The sequence below is a fragment of the Theropithecus gelada genome, chromosome 4 (genome assembly GCF_003255815.1).
Source record: "Theropithecus gelada isolate Dixy chromosome 4, Tgel_1.0, whole genome shotgun sequence".
Classification (NCBI taxonomy): Eukaryota; Metazoa; Chordata; class Mammalia; order Primates; family Cercopithecidae; genus Theropithecus; species Theropithecus gelada.
The window spans coordinates 38573344-38595068 of record NC_037671.1 but is presented as its reverse complement, the minus strand read 5'-3'; the positions used below and the strand labels follow the sequence as shown (position 1 = coordinate 38595068).

General features: G+C 46.9%; 1 protein-coding gene across 1 annotated transcript in view; it reads right to left on the bottom strand.

Moving 5' to 3' along the window:
• The window catches only part of PNPLA1 (patatin like phospholipase domain containing 1), a 38198-nt gene extending 24553 nt beyond the window's left edge, over positions 1-13645 (bottom strand). The window contains exon 1 of the mRNA XM_025383850.1: positions 13441-13645. Coding sequence (XP_025239635.1) covers positions 13441-13645 — 205 coding nt within the window. The remainder of the gene's footprint in view (positions 1-13440) is intronic.
• Between the last annotated feature and the right edge of the window lie 8080 nt (positions 13646-21725).

The window sequence follows — 21725 nt, the reverse complement described above, 5'->3', positions numbered from 1 at the left end:
GGACTTGAACTCCTGGGCTCAAGTGATCCTCCTGCCTGAGCCTCCTGAGTAGCTGGGGCTACAGGTGCATCACCACACCCAACTGAGGAGATTCTTCCTTACGTGCTGATTTCATGATTACAGAGTTGGGTTACCCACAGGATTCAAGGGTGAACTCCTAACTCAGGGGAACCAAAAAAAGTCTGGAGGTTTATTTACCATTTGTTTGGCTGTCTTCCCCCTAGAATTGGAAAAAGAGCTCAACTGTCTTTCTTGAATTTGAGCCCAAAGTGAAGCAAATAAAACAATGCTATTTTAATACTAAGTGAGTGGGTTTAAAAATGGATCCACCAAATGCAGTGTGGAATCCTGCATTGGATTCTGGGACAGAAAAGAGACATTAGTAGAAAAACTGGTGACATTCTAATAAGTCTGCAGTATAGTTAATAGGAATGTACCAATATTAATGTCTTAGTCTTGGCAAATGGACCATGGTTATGTAAGATGTTAACATTAGGGGAGACTGGGTGAAGGATATGCAGAACTCTGTACTATTTTAGCAACTTTTCTGTGAAGCTGACATTATTCCAAAATAAAAAGTTTATTATTAAAACTTTTAAAAACACAGATCGACCATCCTGGCTAACACTGTGAAACCTCATCTCTACTAAAAAAAACAATACAAAAAATTAGCCGGCGCGGTGGCGGCGCCTGTAGTCCCAGCTCCATGGGAGGCTGAGGCAGGAGAATGGCGGGAACCCAGGGCGCGGAGCTTGCAGTGAGTGGAGATTGTGCCACTGCACTCAGCCTGGGCGACAGAGCGAGACTCCGTCTCAAAAAAAAAAAAAAACACACAGATCAAGCCAGGTGCGGTGGCTCACGCCTGTAATCCCAGCACTTTGGGAGGCCAAGGCAGGTGGATCATGAGGTCAGGGGTTCAAGACCAGCCTGGCCAAGATGGTGAAACCGCGTCTCTACTAAAAACACAAAAATTAGCTGGGCGTGATGGTGGGCACTTGTAATCCCAGCTACTCAGAAGGCTGAGGCAGGAGAATTGCTTGAACCTGGGAGGTAGAGGTTTCAGTGAGCTGAGATCTTGCCACTGTACTCCAGCCTGGGTGACAGAGCTAGACTCTTGTCTCAAAAAAGTTAAATTAAATTAAATAACACATACACATACACACAGATGAAGCAAGGCTGTTGGGGATACAGTGTCTTGCGCTCACAGGGGCTCAGTTAGCACCTTCTGATACCAGGGGGATGGATTAACATATGTCACCTACGTGAGTTGTTTTCCAAATAGATGTTTCTACTGCGTAACGAACACATTCAGAGCTTTACCAGATCTTCCATTCAATATTCTTCTACTAAAAAGTCCAAGGGATTGTTTGGGGAAAATGAATCTTTACCCATTTGGATGGAGAGGTTTAAACATGTAAAGCATAAGTTCCTTTGAGTGAGATGGAAGATACTGGGTCCAACATGGTAGTGGGAGTTACAACAACTACACAATGACACCATCTCCATAATATTGTATAAAAAGTCCTTTTGTATTTGTCATGCCATTCGATCTCACTTTCTTTCTTTTTTCTTTTTTTTTTTGAAACAGAGTTTCTCTTTTATTGCCCAGGCTGGAGGGCAATGGCACGATTTTGGCTCACTGCAACCTCCCCACCTCCTGGGTTCAAGTGATTCTCCTGCCTCAGTCTCCTGAGTAGCTGGGATTACAGGTGCCTGCCACCACGCCTGGCTAATTTTTTGTATTTTTAGTAGAGACAGGGTTTCACCATGTTGGCCAGGCTAGTCTCAAACTCCTGACCTCAGGTGATCCACTTGCCTTGGCCTCCCAAAGTGCTGGGATTACAGGCATGAGCCACTGCACCCGGCCTGATCTCACTTTCTTAACCAATGTATAAATAATTGCTTGACCCATGGAGTGTAACAAGAAAACTGTCATGTTGCTTGCAAAGCAATTTCTGAAATCATGATTAGAGAGGATGTAGAATGTAGACATTTAGAGAAATACCAGTCTTGGCTCTGTTGTATAAACCTGGGAAAATTATCTAATCTCTCTAAATCCCTGTTTCCTCATTTGTAAAGTGAATATAAATATAGTATCGCTTCATAGGGTTGTGAGGGGATTAGAGTAAATGATGCATATGAAGCACTTAGCACAGGACCTGGCACATTCTAAGTGCTTGGTAAATAGCTGTTATTCGAAAGACACTAGGATGTGAATTTGAGCAGAATACCTTTTTAGAGAAAACACTGCCATCTCAGATAACTAATTTTTGGAGTGATTTTTAATGAAGACATTTTGATTCTGAAAGTGTCCCCAGCAGCCAGGACTGAAATCCAAGTTACATCTGGGCAACATATACACGTACACACCCACTCACACTCACCTACATACCTGCAACAGGAAAAAATGGAGGTTCTCATTCAGGTCTTAAGGAACTTCCAGCTCCAGTAGTACGGTGGGCTGAGCTAAAGAGGAACCTCTCCAGCTTCAGAAACAAGAGATCAGGTGCTTTGGCTCATGCCTGTAATCCCAGCACTGTGGGAGCTGGAGGCAGGCAGATCGATTGAGGCCAGGAGTTCAAGACCAGTGTGGGTAACATAGTGAGACCCTGTCTCTACAAAAAAATTTAAAAATTAGCCAGACATGGTGGCACGTGCTTATAGTCCCAACTACTCAGGAGGCTGAAGCAGGAAGATCGCTTGAGCCCAGGAATTCGAGGTTACAGTGAGCTATGATGGCGTCTCTGCACTCCAGCGTAGGTGACAGAGACCCTGTCTCAAACAACAAAAACAAAAACAATAACAATAAAAAGTGCAATATTAAATAAAATATAAAACAAAGTTGTAAGACATGGTTGAACTCACGAGAAAGGAAGAAATGAAGAGGGAACTGAAAGTCAGTGACATGAGAAGGAAAGCTGATGATGTGGTAACTGCGGGGACTGTTACCAGACCAGAAACTGTCAGGGACAGGGACTGCATTCTTGGGCTGGGTGAACTGAGACCTCTGCTTAAAGCTAGGACCCTCCAAAGGCTGCTGGGCTATTGCGAGGTGCCAGTGGCTTGTGTCTGCACAGGGATCTGGGTGAAAAAACAGTTTCCCATAAAAATGGAAGACCCAAATCTGTATTACATATGGTTTAGAGCTTGAATTGATACAACCTACAGAGTAATTAACATGAAAAGTGTTCCCAAGTCAGCAATAATCCTAGGGTGTTTGGCCAGAGCCAGTGCAGACTAGCTGAGATGGGTCCTTCCACTGCTGGGGCCACACAGAATTCCCGCAGAAAAACCAAGTCCTTGTGCAGATGAGCTCACAATTACCATGAAAAACATTGCTCAGACCAGGCTGGATTCCAGTCATCTTTGTTTTTGTTTGTTTTTTGTTTTTTGTTTTTTCTTTTTGAGACGGAGTCTCACTGTGTCGCCAGGCTGGAGTGCAGTGGTACAATCTTGGCTCACTGCAACCTCCGCCTCCTGGGTTCGAGCATTTCTCCTGCCTCAGCTTCCCAAGTAGCTAGGATTACAGACACATGCCACCATGCTAATTTTTGTATTTTAGTAGAGACGGGGTTTCACCATGTTGGCTGGGATGGTCTTGATCTCCTGAACTCGTGATCCGCCTGCCTCTGTCTTCCAAAGTGCTAGCATTACAGGCGTGAGCCACCGCACCCGGCCTGTTTGTTTTAATAAGGTTTAATTCGTTCTCTGGGACATTCTTGAGTTTGGAAAGTGCTGCTTTATCTATGCTTTTCTATTTCAAGGTAATTTTCTTTTCACCTATTCATCCATTCATTCAACATTCATTCTTCAAAGACTTATTTTGTGACTAATATTTGCCAAGCACTGGGCCAGGAACGCATCCATGACTTCTTTTGTCTTTCACTATAATGTCCAAGAGATGTGTTTCCAATTATCCAAGTTACAGATGGCAAAACCAAGGGCAAGATGGGTCCCTGGCCAGCCAAAAACCCACGGAACTCAGGGGCAGAGTTGGAAGTTCAGCCCCAGCCCTCCTCCTTTCTGGGAACTGTATTCTCCACCAATCCTGACCATGTCTCATTCCTCAACTGGTGACAAAGATGGGTGCATGAGTGACCAAGGAAAGGAGTTACTAAAGCGAGGTTCTCACAGAGGAAGCCCAGTGCCAGTCCCAGTGGACCAGAATACACCTTGAGCCACCTATCAATGACAATAACCAGCCAGCCTCAGCTCCAGGACCCCAGGAGAATTTCAGCTACTGGACGGGCAGGAGCTGCCAAAGGTAGCACTGGCCTGGGTGTGGGAGGCCAATCAAAATACTTCTCCAGTGCTCTGTCTCCACGGGAGGAGTTGTGCTGGGTCCTGTTGTGCACACATTTGCGGGGCAGGGGGCAAAACATACAGCTCCTCTGGATCTCTCATGTGTTTTGCAAGATCCCTTTGAAGCCTGTTTCCTGTCCAGAGGGACAAGCCACCTCCCTTTCTGAGAACACAAGCATGTTTGCACCGGAGGGTAACTACCCCTGCAGATCTCTCAGCCTGGAACTCTCTTCCCTCAGTGCACGTGGCTCTCTCCTAGCTTCATCCACCTCAGAGGGGCCTTCGCAGGCCAGCCCACCCAACACTGTGCCCTTGCGTCATTCTCCCATCCTTTCCCTGCTTTATCTTCTCCTTTGAGCACGCATGCTGGCCTTTTTTATATGTTTAATTTTCTATGGTTTAATTTCACCAAGAGAATGTCAGTTTCATGAGGGTGGACATCCACTGCTTTGTTCACTGCCAGATCCCCAGGACCTAGAATGAATGAGCTAATGAATCATCTATTTCATCACCGTAATTCAGCCAAAATCTGATCCTCAACCTCCTTGTCTGCATCTTGTGGGAACCGGGCTCAAACAGCAATTCTCAAACTTTAAAGAAATTACTGAAAGATTTTCTTCAAATATAATTTTAGAAAGATCCCCCATGTATGAGATGGACAACAGCAGGGCTGTACTAGTGCAGCCAGGGCTTCAGACGTGTCTGTCCCCTGCTTTTCCTCCCCATCTGCAGAACCCTACGGATCCCTGGAACACAGTTTGGAAACTATTGACCTAAGTGAGGTCTGTCTCCAACTAGTCACTTTCTCTCCCAGGGTCTAAATACAATTACCTGTAAAATGAGGGAGTTGGACTTGCTGACCTTGACACTGTAATATCCTAGCATTATCCATATCCATAACTACAGAAAATCATCCAAGAGCCAGGGAAACTACAAAATACAAATTGCAAAGACACATTCAGTGTCACACTGGCCAATAGCCAGCAAACACCAGGACGTTATCAAGGAGCTCTTGTTTTATGAGCAGTTTGTGGGAGCCATAGGACCCACAAGATCTCAGCTTGCTCAGCCAACCTAGTGGATGAAATGAGACACCGTATCTGTAACAGTTAAGACTGTACAACATCAAATGCTAGAATAGGTGGACAGATTTTATGGGCAAACTGGACATCATGGAAAAGAGAGATGGAGTGGGGTAAAATGGGATGGTGTCTGGGGAGAAGGTTTTCTCTCTGAAAGGGGGGCAGAGGGTCATTCTAGGCAGGGGACACAATAGGTGCCATGGTACACTGCCCAGGCCCCCTGCTGCAGGACCGAAGCTCTCATGCTTCCACTGCCAGAAGGGCAGCTGCTGGTGGGCCAGAGCTGAGCCTTTTCCCAGACAACAAACTGGACTTGGCTTTGTGATTGTTTGTTTGTTTGTTTGTTTGTTTGTTTGTTTGTTTGTTTTTAGAGACATGGTCTCACTCTGTCGCCCAGGTTGGAGTGCAGTGTGGCACAATTGTAGTTCATTGCAGCCTCAGACTGCTGGGCTCAAGGGATCCTCCCACCTCAGCCTCCTGAGTAGGTAGGACTGTAGGGATAAGCCACCACATCTGGCTAATTATTTTATTTTTTGTAGAAACAGGGTCTCACTTTGTTGCCCAGGCTGGCCTAAAACTCTTGGCCTTAAGCAATTCTCCCGCCTCAGCCTCCCAAAATTCTGGGCTCACAGGCACGAGCCAAGGCACCTGGCCAACTTTGTGATTACAAAGTCATGGTCTTGGTCTCAGGCAGGGGCAGAGTTTCTCCAGGATCCTCATGCCATTGATTATGGTTGTTGCAACGCAGACTGCTCGTTGTCCCCAATACCCATTCTCCCCTTCTTCTTTCGTAATTGAACCTCCGATTTTTAGCTGGCCACATGGCCTCCCAAAATAAAGTCTACATTTCCTAGGTTCTCTTGCAGTCAGGTGTGACCATGTGACTAAATTGCAATCCATGGGATGTAGCTGACAGGACGTGTGTCACCTCCGAGTCCTGCTCTAAAGGACTGTGCCCTTCCCTTTTCCCTTTCCGACTAGCTAGAGTGCAGACATGGCAGGGGCACTTGGACCACAGGAGAGGCTACACTTTTCAATTCCCGACGTCAGTTGACTTGCACTGTTTACCATGCTCTGGAGGCACCACGTTTCCCCACTGCGTGGCTTTGTCGTGTTGTCATGCTACATCCCTGCTGGAAGCCTTGGTTCCTGCCCAACCTGTCTCTACCTGTCCAACTTCTACTTACCTTTCAAGCACGGACTAGCCCAAATGCCACTTCTATGAGGCCTTCCATGTTTGGAAGTGTTTTCTCCATCCTTCTGCACTCCTATGCCTTATAATTCTCTAACATTCAATTGCAACTTTCTTTTTTTTCTTTATTCTTTTTTTTGAGACAGAGTCTTGCTCTGTCACCCAGGCTGCTGTGCAGTGGCGCGATCTCAGCTCACTGTAAGCTCTGCCTCCCGGGTTCACGCCATTCTCCTGCCTCAGCCTCCCGAGTAGCTAGGACTACAGGCACCCAACACCATGCCCCGCTAATTTTTTGTATTTCTAGTACAGACGGGGTTTCACTGTGTTATCCAGGATGGTCTCGATCTCCTGACCTCGTGATCCGCCCGCCTTGGCCTCCCAAAGAGCTGGGATTACAGGCGTCAGCCACCGTACCCGGCTCAATTGGAACTTTCTTGCATTATAACTATTTGGTAGCTGCCTTTAAGTTTGAGTGGACTGTAAGCTCCTTGTAGCAAGATCAGAGTTTCATTTTGTGTTATATCTTCACATCCTCTGCAGGGCCTAGTATATGCTCAACTAACACGGAAGGAAGGAAAGAAGGAAGGAAGGAAGGAAGGAAGGAAGGAAGGAAGGAAGGAAGGAGGGAGGGAGGGAGGGAGGGAGGGAGGGAGGGAGGGAAGGAAGGAAGGAGGGAAGGAAGGAAGGAAGTAGGGGAGGGAGGGAGGGAGGAAGGGAAGGACGGAGGGACAGACTGGCTTGTCAGTTTTTTATGGGGAGAAAGGTGCCAAGAAGTAGCTTAAGTGGGAGTAGGGTTTTAAGTCTGCCAAATCACTATTCTTTTATAAGAAACATTTTATTTTTCAAAATTATGCAAATGCAGCTTCAAGGCATGTTTCCAACCCCACGTCTGACAAGATTGGAAACTCTGGACCCCCCAGTGGCAATCACGGAGACCACCCCTCCTAGGTGAATGAATGGGTTAATGAAGGTTAGCACCTCTCTAGTAAAAACCAGGCACTGTGTTAAGTGTTTTTACAAACATTTGCATGTGACTTGCACTGGCCTGGTCGCAAAACTGGGCATACATGTCAGAAGATGCACCTCTGCCACCTCAGCTTTCACAGAAAAAAAACACAGGATCTCAGGACAGAAAAGCCCCAAGCTGGCTACAAAAGTAGGGACATGACCTTGAGGAGGGCCTCAGAAAATGCTAGCTGGGTGCGATGGCTCACACCTGTAATCCCAGCATTTTGGGAGGCTGAGGTGGGTGGATTACTTAAGGTGAGGAGTTTGAGACCAGCCTGACCAATATGGTGAAACCCTATCTCTACTAAAAATACAAAAATTAGCTGGGTGTGGTGGGGGGTGCCTGTAAGTCCAGTTACTCAGGAGGCTGAGGCAGAAGAATCTCTTGAACCCAGGAGGCGGAGGTTGCAATGAGCTGAGATCACACCACTGCATGCCAGCGTGGGCAATAGAGCAAGACTCTGTATCAAAAGAGGAAAAAAAAGAAAGAAAGAAAGAAAGAAAGAAAATACTATAGGTAAAAAAAAGATCCCATTTCCCATAGCAATAAAAAATAAAACTACAAGGGAAAAATAAATCTAATAAAACACACAAAATCTTTACTGAAGGACAAAAAAAAAAGAGACCAGAATAGAAAGATCAACTGTATTTATAAATGGGAAGATGCAATTTCAGTCAAAAGCCCAGCAGAGCTTTTCACATGGGGCAGGGAAATGGCCAAACATAATGGAGGCAATATTTGAAGAAGAAAAAAGGAGGAGGAAGAGGAGGAGATTGCTCGTCATAGGTGATGAACCCCTTATTATAAGACTATAATGATTACAACAGAAATAGACAAATGAGCCAACAGAATAGAAGAGACACTTGAATATTCCAGAAGCAGCATTTCAAGTAAGTGTGGAGATAGCCTCTAATTGGCTATCACATGGCAAAACAATTTAAAAATTAGATCTCTACCTCAACCATCAACAAAATGAATTCCTGAGGAATTAACCTAAATATGAAAACTTTAAAACTTTCGAAAGACAATGTAGAAGAAATAATTGTAATAAAGATATTTTATAACACGTATTATATAAGAGGATGGCCAGGCGCAGTGGTTTACACCTGTAAACCTTGCACTTTGGGAGGTTGAGGAGGGAGAATCGCTTGAACCCAGGAGTTCAAGACCAGCCTGGGCAACATAGTGAGACCCTGACTCTACGAAAAAATTTTAAAAATTAGCTGGGCGTGGTGGCACGCACCTGTGGTCCCAGCTACTCAGGAGGCTGATGCAGGAGGATCACTTGAGACTGGGAGTTCGAGGCTGCAGTGAGCCATGAATGTGCCACTGCACTCCAATGTGGGTGAGAGAATGAGACCCAGTCTCAAAAACAAAACAAAACCCAAATTGTAAGATGAAAAGATGGATACATTTGACAGCATTAAAATTAAAATCTGAGTAACTAAAGACATCAAAGCAAAATAAAAATACAAGAAATAGAGTGGGAAAAGAGAGGTGCATTGTGTATAACTGGTGAATGATAAGTGTACAGAATATATAAAGAACATCTACACATTAAAGAAAAAAGATAACTCAGTAGGAAAAAAACAGGGAAATGTGGTGAGCAGGCAAGTTGCAGAAGAGGAAACGTCTAGTGGTCAATAAGTACGTGGGGATGCTGAACATCACTAGCAATCAGGATAGGTAGATTAAATACAGTAGATGAGATACCATTTCACATTTGTTAGATTGGCATAAGATTTTCAAGTGTGACATTGTGGGGAAATTAGAACTCATATCTGCTGCTTGTGATTAAATTGGTACAACTGCTTTGGAGAGTAACTTATCAAAGTCGTTAACAAAGTTAATGACACAAATACCCTAGAATGATATACATTCCATGTGAGCATGGGAGACACAAACAAGCACGGTGGTAACAACAAGGAAATTGGTCATATCCATCAATAAAATGACTAACTGTACTGTGGCATAGGAATACAGAGACTTGAAGAAAAACCGGAGACCTAGACCTGGTTCCTTTTCAGCTTCTAACTAACGAAGGGACTTTTGCTTTACATAGAATGCTGTCCCCAAGATATTCTTGGGCTCATTCCCTTACCCACTTCAGTTCTGTGTGGAAATTCCACCTGCTCAGAGAGACTCCCCAACCCTGCCTCTGCACCCCTTAACATTGCATTGTTAAGCAGGGCAATTTAAAGGATAAGAATGCAGACTCTGGCTAGACTGGGTTCAAATTCTAGCTTTACCAAGTGCTATCCATGTGACTGTAGGCAACTTATTTAAATTTTCTGTGACTCAGTTTCCTCCTCTGTAAAATGGGGTAATAACAGTTTTCACCTGGGAGGGCTGTTGTGAGGACTGAATGAGTTAATATACCAGAGGTAGAATGGTGCCTGATAGAAAGGAAGTGCTAGTTAAAAGTAAATTGTATGGCAGTTAAATGAGTGAATGAACTAGACTGGAGTGACACTGACAAGTCTCATAAACATGCTACTGAGTGGACAGAGTGAGTCCCACACACACCTCCCTCACCCTTCCCTGGACTTCTGCCATCATTATGAGCAGCCCACAGTCTAGTCCTTGATTACACCCCGCTGCTTGATGTCCTTTTTATAGGTTTTAGTTCCCACCACTGCCGTCCATGACCATCACAGCCTGGTCAAGTAGGCTTGCAGCGGTATTCATCAAACTGAATGAGTTAAATTAATTCTGAAAAGTCTTTTTTCTTTCTTTCTTTCTTCTTCTTCTTCTTCTTTTTTTTAATTATTTTTTTTAATTTTTGATTTTTTTTTTTGCGATGGAGTCTCCCTGTATTACCCAGGCTTGTCTTGAACTCCTGGACCCACACAATCTTCCTGCTTTGGCCTCTCAAAGTACTGGGATCACAGGCAAGAGCCACTGCGCCCAGATGCTATATTTTAAGATGACATAAAGACAGAAAAGTGAGAGTAATGGAGCAGACGAGCAACGCAGGTGCCTGGAAAAGGAAGGAGAATCCCTGCACCAGGTGTTTCAAGGCAGGAATTCTGTGACTCCAGGACAGAGTAGGCGTTGTCACCCTAGCCCCATTCTGAAGGCCCGGAGTTCACTGTGGAAGAGCCATTAACGGCTACATTCACAGAAGACAGTGCGTTAAAAAGATCTGGAAAGATCCATGCCTAGCCCTTAGCACTGGCTAGAGGAGGGACGATGGGATTAGGGGCACCCAGGCAAATGGAGGCTTTCTTTCTACTCTTTATTTATTTATTTATTTATTTATTTATTTATTTATTTGAGACAGAGTCTGGCTTTGTTACCCAAATTGGAGTGTAGCGGCACAATCTCACTGCAACCTCCACCTCTGGGGTTCAAGCAATCTCCCACCTCAGCCTCCCGAGTAGCTGGGACTACAGGTGTGCACCACCATGCCTGGCTAATTTTTGTATTTTTTTAGTAGAGAAGGGGTTTCGCCATTTGGCCAGGCTGGTCTTGAACTTCTGATTCACCTGTCTCAGCCTTCCAAAGTGCCGGGATTACAGGCATGAGCCACCGTGCCTGGCCTCTTTCTACTTTCTACTTTTACTCTATACATTTTCACATTGTTTGAATTTTGTCCAGTGAGAAAAATGTGTTTATTACTTGTGAGATATTAAAAAGAAAAAAAATCTTATATAGAGAGGTACTCAGTGAATGGGCATTACTATTATTCTTTAAAATAAAGACTTTCCACCCAGCATAGAGGTCCCCAGCCAGGAAGTACCCTGCTTGGGCTGGGAGGAGGCTATTGTCTGCAGCCTCTCCCTCACACAGCCCAGCCGTCCCTCCAGTAAGTCTCATGGCCTCTACTTTCAAAGCACATCCTGAACCCAATCTCTTCCCTCATCTAGTTTCCACCTTGCCCCCTCAAACACATTCTGCCCATCGGTCAGAGATCTTAAGAAGCCTAATCAGATGGTTGCCACATTCCGAACACTTGCCATATGCCAGGTATTGTTCTAAACAGGGATTCATATTAGCTCAGCCAATCCTATAACCAGGGGTTCCCAACCCCCAGGCCATGGCCCCGGGTCTGTGGCCTGTTAGGAACCAGGCCTCACAGCAGAAGGTAAGCAGCAGGGGAAGCTTCATCTGTATTTACAGTGGCTCCCCATTGCTCACTAACTTACCGCCTGAGCTCCGCCTCCTGTCAGATCAGTGGCGGCACCAGATTCTCATAGGAGGTGAACCCTCTAGTGAACTGTTCATGGGAGGGATCTAGGTTGCACACTCCTTATGAGAATCTAATGCCTGATGATCTGTCACTGGCTCCCATCACCCTCAGGTGGGACTGTCTACTTGCAGGAAAACAAGCTCAGGGCTCTGATTCTACCTTATGGTGAGTTGTATAATTATTTCATTATATATTAAAATGTAATGATAATAGAAGTAAACTGCACAACAAATGTAATACGCTTGAATCATTCTGAAACCATCCCCCACCAACCCTGGTGTGTGGAAAAATTGTCTTCCACAAAACCAGTCCCTGGTGTCAAAAAGGCTGGAGACGGCTGCTATAACGATGCCGGGAACCAGGCACGACTAGGATCTCACTTTTCTAGATAGAGAAACAGAGGCGCAGAACGTTCAATAACTTGCTTTGGGCACGCGTCATGAAACGGCAGAGCTGGGATCCCACGTGAGGAGCTCACGCTCTCTGCCCCTCCCCACCCACTGTCACAGCCGCCTGTGCTCCCCTCTCTTAGGTGAGATCAGAGCTTGCTACTGAGGCCACATGACCTGGCCCGGGTTGACCTCCCACCACCTTTTCCACACCACAGGCTTTGTGGCTGCTCCTTCACCAGGAATTCTCCTTTTCAGGAGCTCCCAGTAGCTTGTTCTGTCACCATACCCAGCTCTAGGCTTGAATGGCACCTCCTCAGAAAGGCTTCCCTGACCACCTTCCTAAAATAGTCTCCATTTTATTCTCAGTCCTTTTCCCGCTTTAATTTTATTCATGGATCATATCACTTCCTGACCTTATCCTAGAAGATGCCTTGTTTCGATGTTTATTATCTGCTTCTTTTCTCTAGAATTTCTGCTCCAGAAGGGCAGGGACTTTGTCCTCAGTGCCTGGAACATGGCCCCGTCTAGAACAGGAGCTCCGTAAATGAATAAATGCCCCTCCAAGGTAGCCCACTAGGCTGTTGGGCCTGTTCCTCGGGGCTGCTAGACGCATCTGCTCCCTGGGACAGTTTCTCTCTCTGGGTGAGCAACGTAGCAGTCCTTCTCGCTGGGGCTCCTGGACCAGCAGGACAGAAGGTGAAGTGAGAGCTTCTGTCTTCTCTCCCCACCCCTTCCTATTCTTCTCCCACTCTGGGCTCTCTCCTGTCTACCCTTCCAGCCTCGGGGCATTCGTCTTTCCAGCCACCTGGAAATGGTGGACAATACATCCCAATCAGGGTGATAGAGATTTGAAGAGTTGCCTCTCCCAAGGGTATTTTCATTTTGAAAGAGGCCAGGCAGGAGCAACACTGAACCCCAATGTATGACTGTGCTTCAGTGTAGCTTCTGACAGCACCATGTTCAATGTTTGAGGGAGATACTGCCCTTCACTCTCCCAGGCGCTGGGAGACAGAGCATCTCACAGGTAAGGGCACTGAGGGAGAGGGACAGGGGTCCAGGCTCACCCTGCAGGTCAGAGACTGGGGCCTTGCAGACCCCAACCTTCAAATGTCACAGCTGCTGCTGTCCTACTCCAACCAGTTCTTCCCTTCCCTTCCTGCCATCCAGGCCTGGCTTTGTCCCCCAAAGCATCCCCAGCCTCCCTCAGGCTCCTTCTGTCTCTGTGGAGTCCCCCAAGAGACTTCCCAGGGGACCCAGAACACAGGCCTTACCCATTTCAATCCCGCAGATGGCCAGGGCAGCGATCACAGCACCCGCCGATGTCCCCGCGAAGCGGTGGGCTGTTTCCAGCATCCGGGGGGCCAGGTCCCGCAGGGCGTCCACGGCCCCAGCCTGGTAGAAGGAGAGGAATCCACTGCCCGAGAAGGAGATGGAGTGAGGGGTGTCCGGGTCCCCCTTGAACACCTGTTCTTCCATCTCCTCGGCCTCTGGCTTTCCGCGGAAGGAGGAACCACCCTTCAGTGCTTGCCTGCCCAAGCCTGGGCTGCCGCTCCCTGTAGGAACTCCCTGCCCAGCTTCCCTGCCACCCCGGAGCTTGGAATGTGGCCGTCTCTACCCAGCTGGAGCAACCTCAGGCTGCTCAGGAAGCTGCCTCGGCCTGTTAAGCTCCGCCAGGAGGCAACCCCAAAGGTTGGAAAGGGGCCCCAGGATGAGATGCAGACAGCCCTCCGGTGTGTGAGCAGGGTCCTGATCCTGTGAGCCCCACGCTGGCTTCATTTCTTGGCTAGATTCATCTCGGGCACAGGATCCTCAGCCCTCTGCCCATCTGTGGTGCACCAGGGCGCATTCACTGCTCCCCGACACAGGGCCATGCCCAAGGAGGCAGGCTCTGCCCAGTCCTCAGCTGCAACATTCAGTTGCAAAACCTCCGTGATGGTTATCGGCGGACACCGCCCTCCCCAACATGCTCCTGCGGCAGTGAAGGGCTTCCAAGCCCACCTCCCTCCAGGAGGACGGTGCCCACCCTGTCTCTTTAGGACATCCCCAAAGAGATGCCCCTCCTGGGCTCCTTCAGGCTGTGTGGTATGTGTGGTGTGTTACACAAGCATTTTTATTTGTTTTTCTTATATAAACACCCCTTTGTTTATTCACTTGTCTGTTTATTTACATGTTAGCATCGGCCCTGGGTAAAATTGTAAGAGAAGTTTGACTTTGGGAGCCCCACCCACCACCACCTCTGCACCTCTCTCTGTCTCTGCTCCTGGGCCCTTCACGGACCCTGTGACCTTGGTCAGTACCCTCTCGCGAAGCCCCAAGCCTCATGCTATCTTCTAAGTGTGCGGGAAGAAATCAACCTGAAATCTAAATCATTCTAAGTGTGTGAGGCTTCGTGTTGCGTGCTCTTCCTCCCGCTCAGAAATGAGAAGTTTGAGATAGCAATGTTTAACCCCAAGGAGGAGCAGCTGGGGAGGTCACCTGTGGGGATGTCGGGGTCAGGGCAGACAGACATTTTGGTAAGGGAGGTGGTGTGAGAGGACCAGGGTTAGCTCCAGGGGCTGCGGTTCTGTCCCCTGAGGAGCTGTATCATGTGGTCCTGATGGTGGGGAGTGATCCTCACACCCACAAAATGTCCCCTCATGGAGATATAACAAAGACGGTAAGACTGCATCTCCCGCTCCCCTCAAAGACCACACAGCAACAGGACCAGAATCAGAATCAAGACGCCAAGGTCTCCACCAAGTGCCAATCCAGCCCCAGCCTCTCTGTCAGGATGTGACATCAGTGGCTTCCCGGCTCCTGGGGAGCTCGCACCATTCTGGTGGACTCACTGATCTGCATGGGAATTCTGCAATGAGGGCAAGGCCAGGCTTCAGTTAGGAGGGAGTTTTCCGTCTTGGGTAGGTAATTCCAGGCATATCATTGCCTCAGGTTGAAAAGAGAGCTTTAGATGAGATAAAGCGTGTGTGCGTACGTGTGTGTATGCATGTGTGCGTGTGTGTGCAGATATCTGAGGCGTATTGCTGGGGTGGGGGCGGGTGTGTCAGGGTGGAGTGCAGTCAGTTTTTGGACAGCAGAGACCCTGCCCCCTTCCTGGGAGGTCAAGTCAGCTCCACTGAGTGCTTGTGTGCCCAGTCCTGTGCTGTGTCAGGGCCCTGGGGGGACAAGAGAACATAGAAGCTCCATCCCCAATTCAGACATTTGCAGGCTTCTTGGGAAAAAGACAGGCAAATGTGAAATAAGCAGAGAACCGTACAAGGCAATCTATAATTAAGTACTAAACTGTGCAGGGCTGAGATTCCTGCCAGAAAAGTTAAGAGGCAGGGCTGAGCAGTGTGGGCTGGAACATCTGAGGAGCTGTGCGGAGGTGTGGGCTGCAGGACTGGAGGCAGCTGGGAGGAGCAGGCAGGGCACTGGGACAAGGCACAGCAAGAGCCCCTGGTAGAGGAGGGAAGGGGTGTAATGGGACCTGTTTCACAGGATGAAGGACTTTGGATGAGAGCCCTTCTGAGTCATGACGTTGGATCCCAGTTCTGCTATTTACAGGCAGTGTGACCTGTGCATGATCTCTCTGGGCCTCAGTTTTCCTCATCTGTGAAAGGGACAATACTGTCATTCCTATGCTGCACAGTAGCTGTAAAGGCTAAAGGTAATGGCTGTAGGATGCCTGACACACGGCACGTCTGAGGTTATCAGAGGGTAGTAAGAGTCAAGGCTTCTGGAACAGATAGACCCCAGAGATATGGTGGAATAGAAAGGCAGGGTCCAAAGGGGAAGGCCCACTTGCAACATGAGGAGGAGCTTGGAGAGGTCTCAAGCAGCAGAGCGTTGGAAGGAAGATGAGAATGGGGATGGAGAATGAGGAAGGAGGATGGTGGCCCATTCTCCTAGGATGATGGTGGTCACGCCAGGGTGGCAGCTGCAGGAAGACAAGTTAATGAAGTTATTGCTGCAGAAGACCCTCAGGACGAGGGACTGGTTGGATGAGCAGGGCGAGTCAAGGCTGAGGCCTCACTTTTAGCCTGGGGGTAGGGAGGAGTGGGGCTGTCTTCAGCAGAGTTGGGGAAACTGGGACAGACGTGGGGAAGCTGGGTGGAGGATGCTTTTACTTTAAGATGCATCTGAGATGACAGCAAGACATGGGCACTGTCCATGCGGGGGCAGGAATGGCACCAGAACCAAGGACAGAGACCCCTGCCACTGAGCAGCAGAGAAGGGTAAGCGGTGGAGGAGGGCATGGGGTCATGTTAAGGGGAAGACAGCTATGGATAAGTTTCTTTTTCCGGGTCATCCCAGTGAAACAGAAAGCAAGGCCACCTGCTGTACATGAGCTGCAGGCACCTGGGGCCGCTGGGGACGCACCACCCGTTCAGAGACAGTGCATCCTGACATGGCCCCCATTGTCCCCACCTCCTTGGACCTGGCTGACTTCCACGAATGCACATACGTTTCTGTTCCCTGTGGACGAGGAGACAGCAGTGCCGCACAGTCTCCTCCATGCAAACACGTCAGCCAGAAATCCGTGACTGTGCCTGGGAAGGCCGTGAAGGAGCTGCTAACCTGGACCCCAAAGACTGAGCCTGCCAGACCGGTCTCCACAGCTAATAAGGGCTGGTGAGTAGCAGGCCTCAGCCTGTCCTCTGCTGGGTGCTAAACTCCTGAGAAGGTTCCTTTCATTTGCCCTCGTTCCTGACCCTCTGCTCACGCCCTAAGAACTTCAAGCGAATGACATCGAGGAAGAATCGCTTTCCAGCATCTCTGCATTTGATTTTTAGTCATCTCATGGTCTTCGCAGGTGTTTTTTAACGAAGTTAACACTGCTTGTATGACTCATCCGTCCCAGGAAATCACGTGGGAGAAACAGATTGCTTATCACACACACTTCCAACAAGACAACCCAAAATGAATTTCTAGAGGAACCTGGACTTCCCATAAGTTTAAGATATGTGAAGCCACCCAGGACAGATACTGGGGAGAAAGATGCACATAGATTCCAGATTGGCTTTTGCCTGATGGCGTATCACCCTCTGCTTACATCCTGAAAATGTTAATTTAGTGAAGAACCTAGTAGTTTCTTGATTCGGTAGAGTAGGAAGGTCACAACATCACCTGTGAATATTCATGCCAAAACGATGTCACCTGAATCTAATTGAGGCCTAACGTCCAGCTTACAGTAAATGCGAAGCATGAAGGATGCCAGGTGCAAACAATTAGATAAACGGAGCCCGTGGGAGGCTGGCAGAGACTGTTGCTGGTTACCAGCAGCCATCTCCGGCCCACTTGCTCCTTGCTCACCTCCCTGTAAAGCAGCTGAAAGGCCTGGTCCTCGGTTTCAGCTAAGAGTGAATCATGAGCTCACGGTGATCATCAGACCCCACCCCCTGGACATGAGAAGTAACAGGGACTCTGCTGGATTGCTTCTTGGAAAGATTTCCCTCCTTGATAAAAGGTAAAAGGCACATAGGAAGACCCCGGTAGCTCCATCCCCTTTTCTTCCTGCCAGAGACACTGTCCTGGGATCATATGGTGTGTGGATCTATAACAGCTGTTTTACCTCCGTCAGGGGAAACGTGGCAGACACACTGAGTGTATTGGTTATCCATTGCTTCATAACAATTTACCCTGAAACATGGCACTTTCAGACAAGCATGTATTATCTCACACCATTTTTAAGGGTCAGGAAACTGCAAATGGTTTAGCAGGTGGTTCTGGCTCTTGTCTCTCAAGGTTGCATTCAGGCTAATTGACAGGGTTGCAGTCATCTCAAGGCCCACTGGAGCTAAAGAACCCACTTCCAAACCCACCCTTCTGGTTGCCAGTGGGTATCAGTTCTTGGTCAATGTTGACAAAAGCTTTAGTGCCTCATCAAGTGGGCCTCTCCATTGGGTGGCTCATGACTTGGCAGTTGACTTTCTTCAGTGAGAGATGAAGACAGTAAGAGAGAGAACAAGGGAAGGAGAGCATGTGAACCCAAGACAGGAGCTGCAGCCTTTTTATAACCTAACCTCTGATGTAATCTCAGCTATATTCTATTGGTCACACAGACCAGCCCTGGTAAAATGTAGGAAAAGTGAATACCAGAGAGTGGGTATTATCGAGGGCAAATTTGAAGGCTGGCTAAGACACCAAAAATCGTATAAAAGAAAGCAAGAAAAATCCTGGGTCTGGATGAGATTCTTGTGTGACTGCACCAACCCCCACACCATTCATGTGTGTGCTTCCTATTATGACAGATAACTCAATGTCTTTGCTTTTAGTCACTGTTCCCTTGATATTTGCTGCTAAAAACCTCATGGCCAATGCAAGGGCTCTTAAATATTTCTAGTAAAAGGTAGCCCTTATTTTGAGAGAATGAATGAAATATGCCTTTTGCTTTTAGTAAAAACAAAAGAAATATTTTAAGGTATAGATACTTTGTTATTGTAGGTAAAATAACTCTGATTCATGAAAATTCTGAAGAACTTAATTTGAAAATTTTTATATACTTTTAGAAATTGTTTACCAACTTATTTTTGTTAGAAGCCGAGAAGTAGATATTTTTTCTCTTCCCTACCCCTCCTTTTCTCTGCATGGCTTGTTCTTAGCCTTTTGTCTGGGCTGAGTAGGGGTCTGATAACTTTTTTCTTTTTTCTTTTTGAGACGGAGTTTCGCTTTTGTTGCCCAGGATGGAGTGCAATGGCACTATCTCGGCTCACTGCAACCTCCACATCCCAAGTCCAGGTGATTCTCCTGCCTCAGTCTCCCGAGTAGCTGGCATTACAGGTATGTGCCACCACGCCCAGCTAATTTTTGTGTTTTTAGTATAGATGGGATTTCACCATGTTGACTAGGCTAGTCACAAACTCCTGACCTCAGGTGATCCGCGTGCCTCAGCTTCCCAAAGTGCTTGGATTACAGGCATGAGCCACCAAGCCTGGTCCCTATAACTAATTAAACAGCCCTCCAATGTAGCACTGGCCTTTTGAGGTGTGTGACTTAATTTTTGAATACTTGACCAAACATGTAGACATATCCATGATGGGGGTAGAAGTGTTTAGACGTTTCCAAAAAGTCAGGAAGTTTTAAAGATATGATGTAAGGAGAGAAGAGAAAGTTTGACACAGCTGAGATGGGCACAGTGGAGAAGCTTGCTGGCTTCCTGAGCTGTTGTTATTTTGTAGGACCTTGAGATTATTCATGCAGCCTAAATAGTATCTTTTTTCTCATAATGAAAGAGCTCTAGCGTAAAGTACCCAAACTAGTGCAGCAAACATTCATATACCCACCAGCCAGACTGAAGAAGTCTTAACATTTTACTACATTTGGCTCAGCTGTTTCCCTGGTTTTAAAGCAATGAGACGTCACAAGTAAAGGTGAAACCTCCTCAAACTGTTTCCTAATCAGTATCACCCTTCACTTTCCTTCCTATGAGAACCGTGTTCCAGGTTGAAAGGACTCTTTCCCTTCCATGTTTTTTATACTTTCAGTACATGGATATGTTTTGTAAACAATATATACTATTGTTTTATAAACCTTTTTAAAAATTTCACATAAACAAACACGTTGCATTTATTTTGCAAATTGCTGTTTTTACTCAGTATTATGATCCCTGGCTCCAGTCTTTTCCGTTTTCCTGCTTTCTGGTGACCCATTATGAGACCGTGGGACAACATGTATCATTCTCCTCCTGATGGACATTTGGATTGTTTCTAGTGTGTTGCTGTACCCAGCAATGCCACAGTGAATGCTCTTGTGTACATCCTTCCTTGGCCCTGCACAGGAATTTCTCAGGTCACAATGTGGGTTTATCAATGGTACCCACAGGACTTCAGTTGATGAAGGTGACTGAGTTACCACATGGAGAGGCTAGTGCCATTGAAGAGATTTCTATTACACGTATTTACATTTCCTTGCCATGCAGGACCACATGGGAAAGCCCCAGTATCGCTCAGGGGGCAGAAGAGACAAAAGGAGAGCACAGCCCAGAGCCTCTACAGTGTTTTCCGTGGAAAAGGCAAGTCGGAGCAGGGAAGCAGCTTAGGACTGGTTGGTTCAAATCAAGGTGGCGGGCTCTGGATCATAGGGGTGGTCTCTAGTTGACTGGTGCCTGGCTCTGGGTGATTTTGCCTCTTGGAGTATAAGAGCCAGATAGAGAGGGTGGATCAGAGCATGGGCTCTGGACAGGCTAGTTTACATATGAGAGGCGCTGCTGCCGCACCCACCCCAGCCCTCTGCCATCTCTAAGAATGGGGTAGCCCTGGGAGGGGCAGCCTCTCCCTCATCAGTGAGGCCACAAATGCCAGAACATCAAAAATGCACAAAATAGGCCGGGCGCGGTGGCTCACGCCTGTAATCCCAGCACTTTGGGAGGCCGAGACAGGCGGATCACGAGGTCAGGAGGTCCAGACCGTCCTGGCTAACATGGTGACACCCGTCTCTACTAAAAATACAGAAAATTACCCGGGCGCGGTGGCAGGCACCTGTAGTCCCAGCTACTCAGGAGGCTGAAGCAGGAGAATGGCGTGAACCCGGTAGGAGGAGCTTGCAGTGAGCCGAGATCGCGCCACTGCACTCCAGCCTGGGTGACAGTACAAGACTCTGTCTCAAAAAAAAAAAAAAAAAATTCACAAAATGAGAAAGCGTGGTTAGTACAGTGGGCATTTCTACAAGGAGCTGCTCGATTGCTCTCTAGAGTTGGCGTGCCAGTTTCCACACCCACTGCGTGTTTATAAGAGACCTAATCACGTCACTTCTCTTATTATTGCCAGATTTGAAATGTTTTGCCAGTCTGAAGGGTGCAAAATGCTATCTCACTGTTGTTTAATTTACATTTTCCTTATTTTTTGGTGAAGCTGGGCACCATTTCGTTCACTGGTTGTTCCAGTTTCCTCTTCTCTAAATGGCTTGTTCTTAGCCTTTTTCCATTTGGGAATGCAGGGCGGGGGGAGTGTTTGTCTTTTTGTTAATAACATGTAGACGTTGGTACTAATATCGGCTCCGTTGACTGCATTGCAAATATCCTCTCCCGGTGTGCGGTTTTTAGTCAACATTTTAATGGTGTCTTTGGTGATACAAAGGTTTTAAATTTTAGTATAATAACATGTATCATTCTTTTCTTTTATAGTTTATGTTTTTGTGTTAGTGGTTTATGTTTTAAAGGCATCAGGATTCTCTCCCATATAAAATAAAGTCTTGGTTATTTTAAATGATTTGACCATCAAGCCTAAGCTATTCATTCAGTCTCCTTTAAAATGTTGCAGTCTGATGGGCAATTTGGCACCGTCTATTTAAAATCAATACTTGCAGGAATTTATTCTACAGAAATACTCATAGGAGTCCTCCAAAAATATATGCACAGGATTTTTAAATACAGCATCAATTGTAATAGCAAAGATCCAGAAATAACCTAAAAGTATATCAATGGCAAGCTAGTTAAATGAATGATGGTATAGCCACATAATGCAATTCTCTACAGCTATTGAAAAGAATAATTGTGGACCTGGGTGTGCTCATAGGGAAAGTTCTCCAAGATATATTGGTAAGAAGGAAAAATAACGATAAAGAAACAAGGATTCAAGCA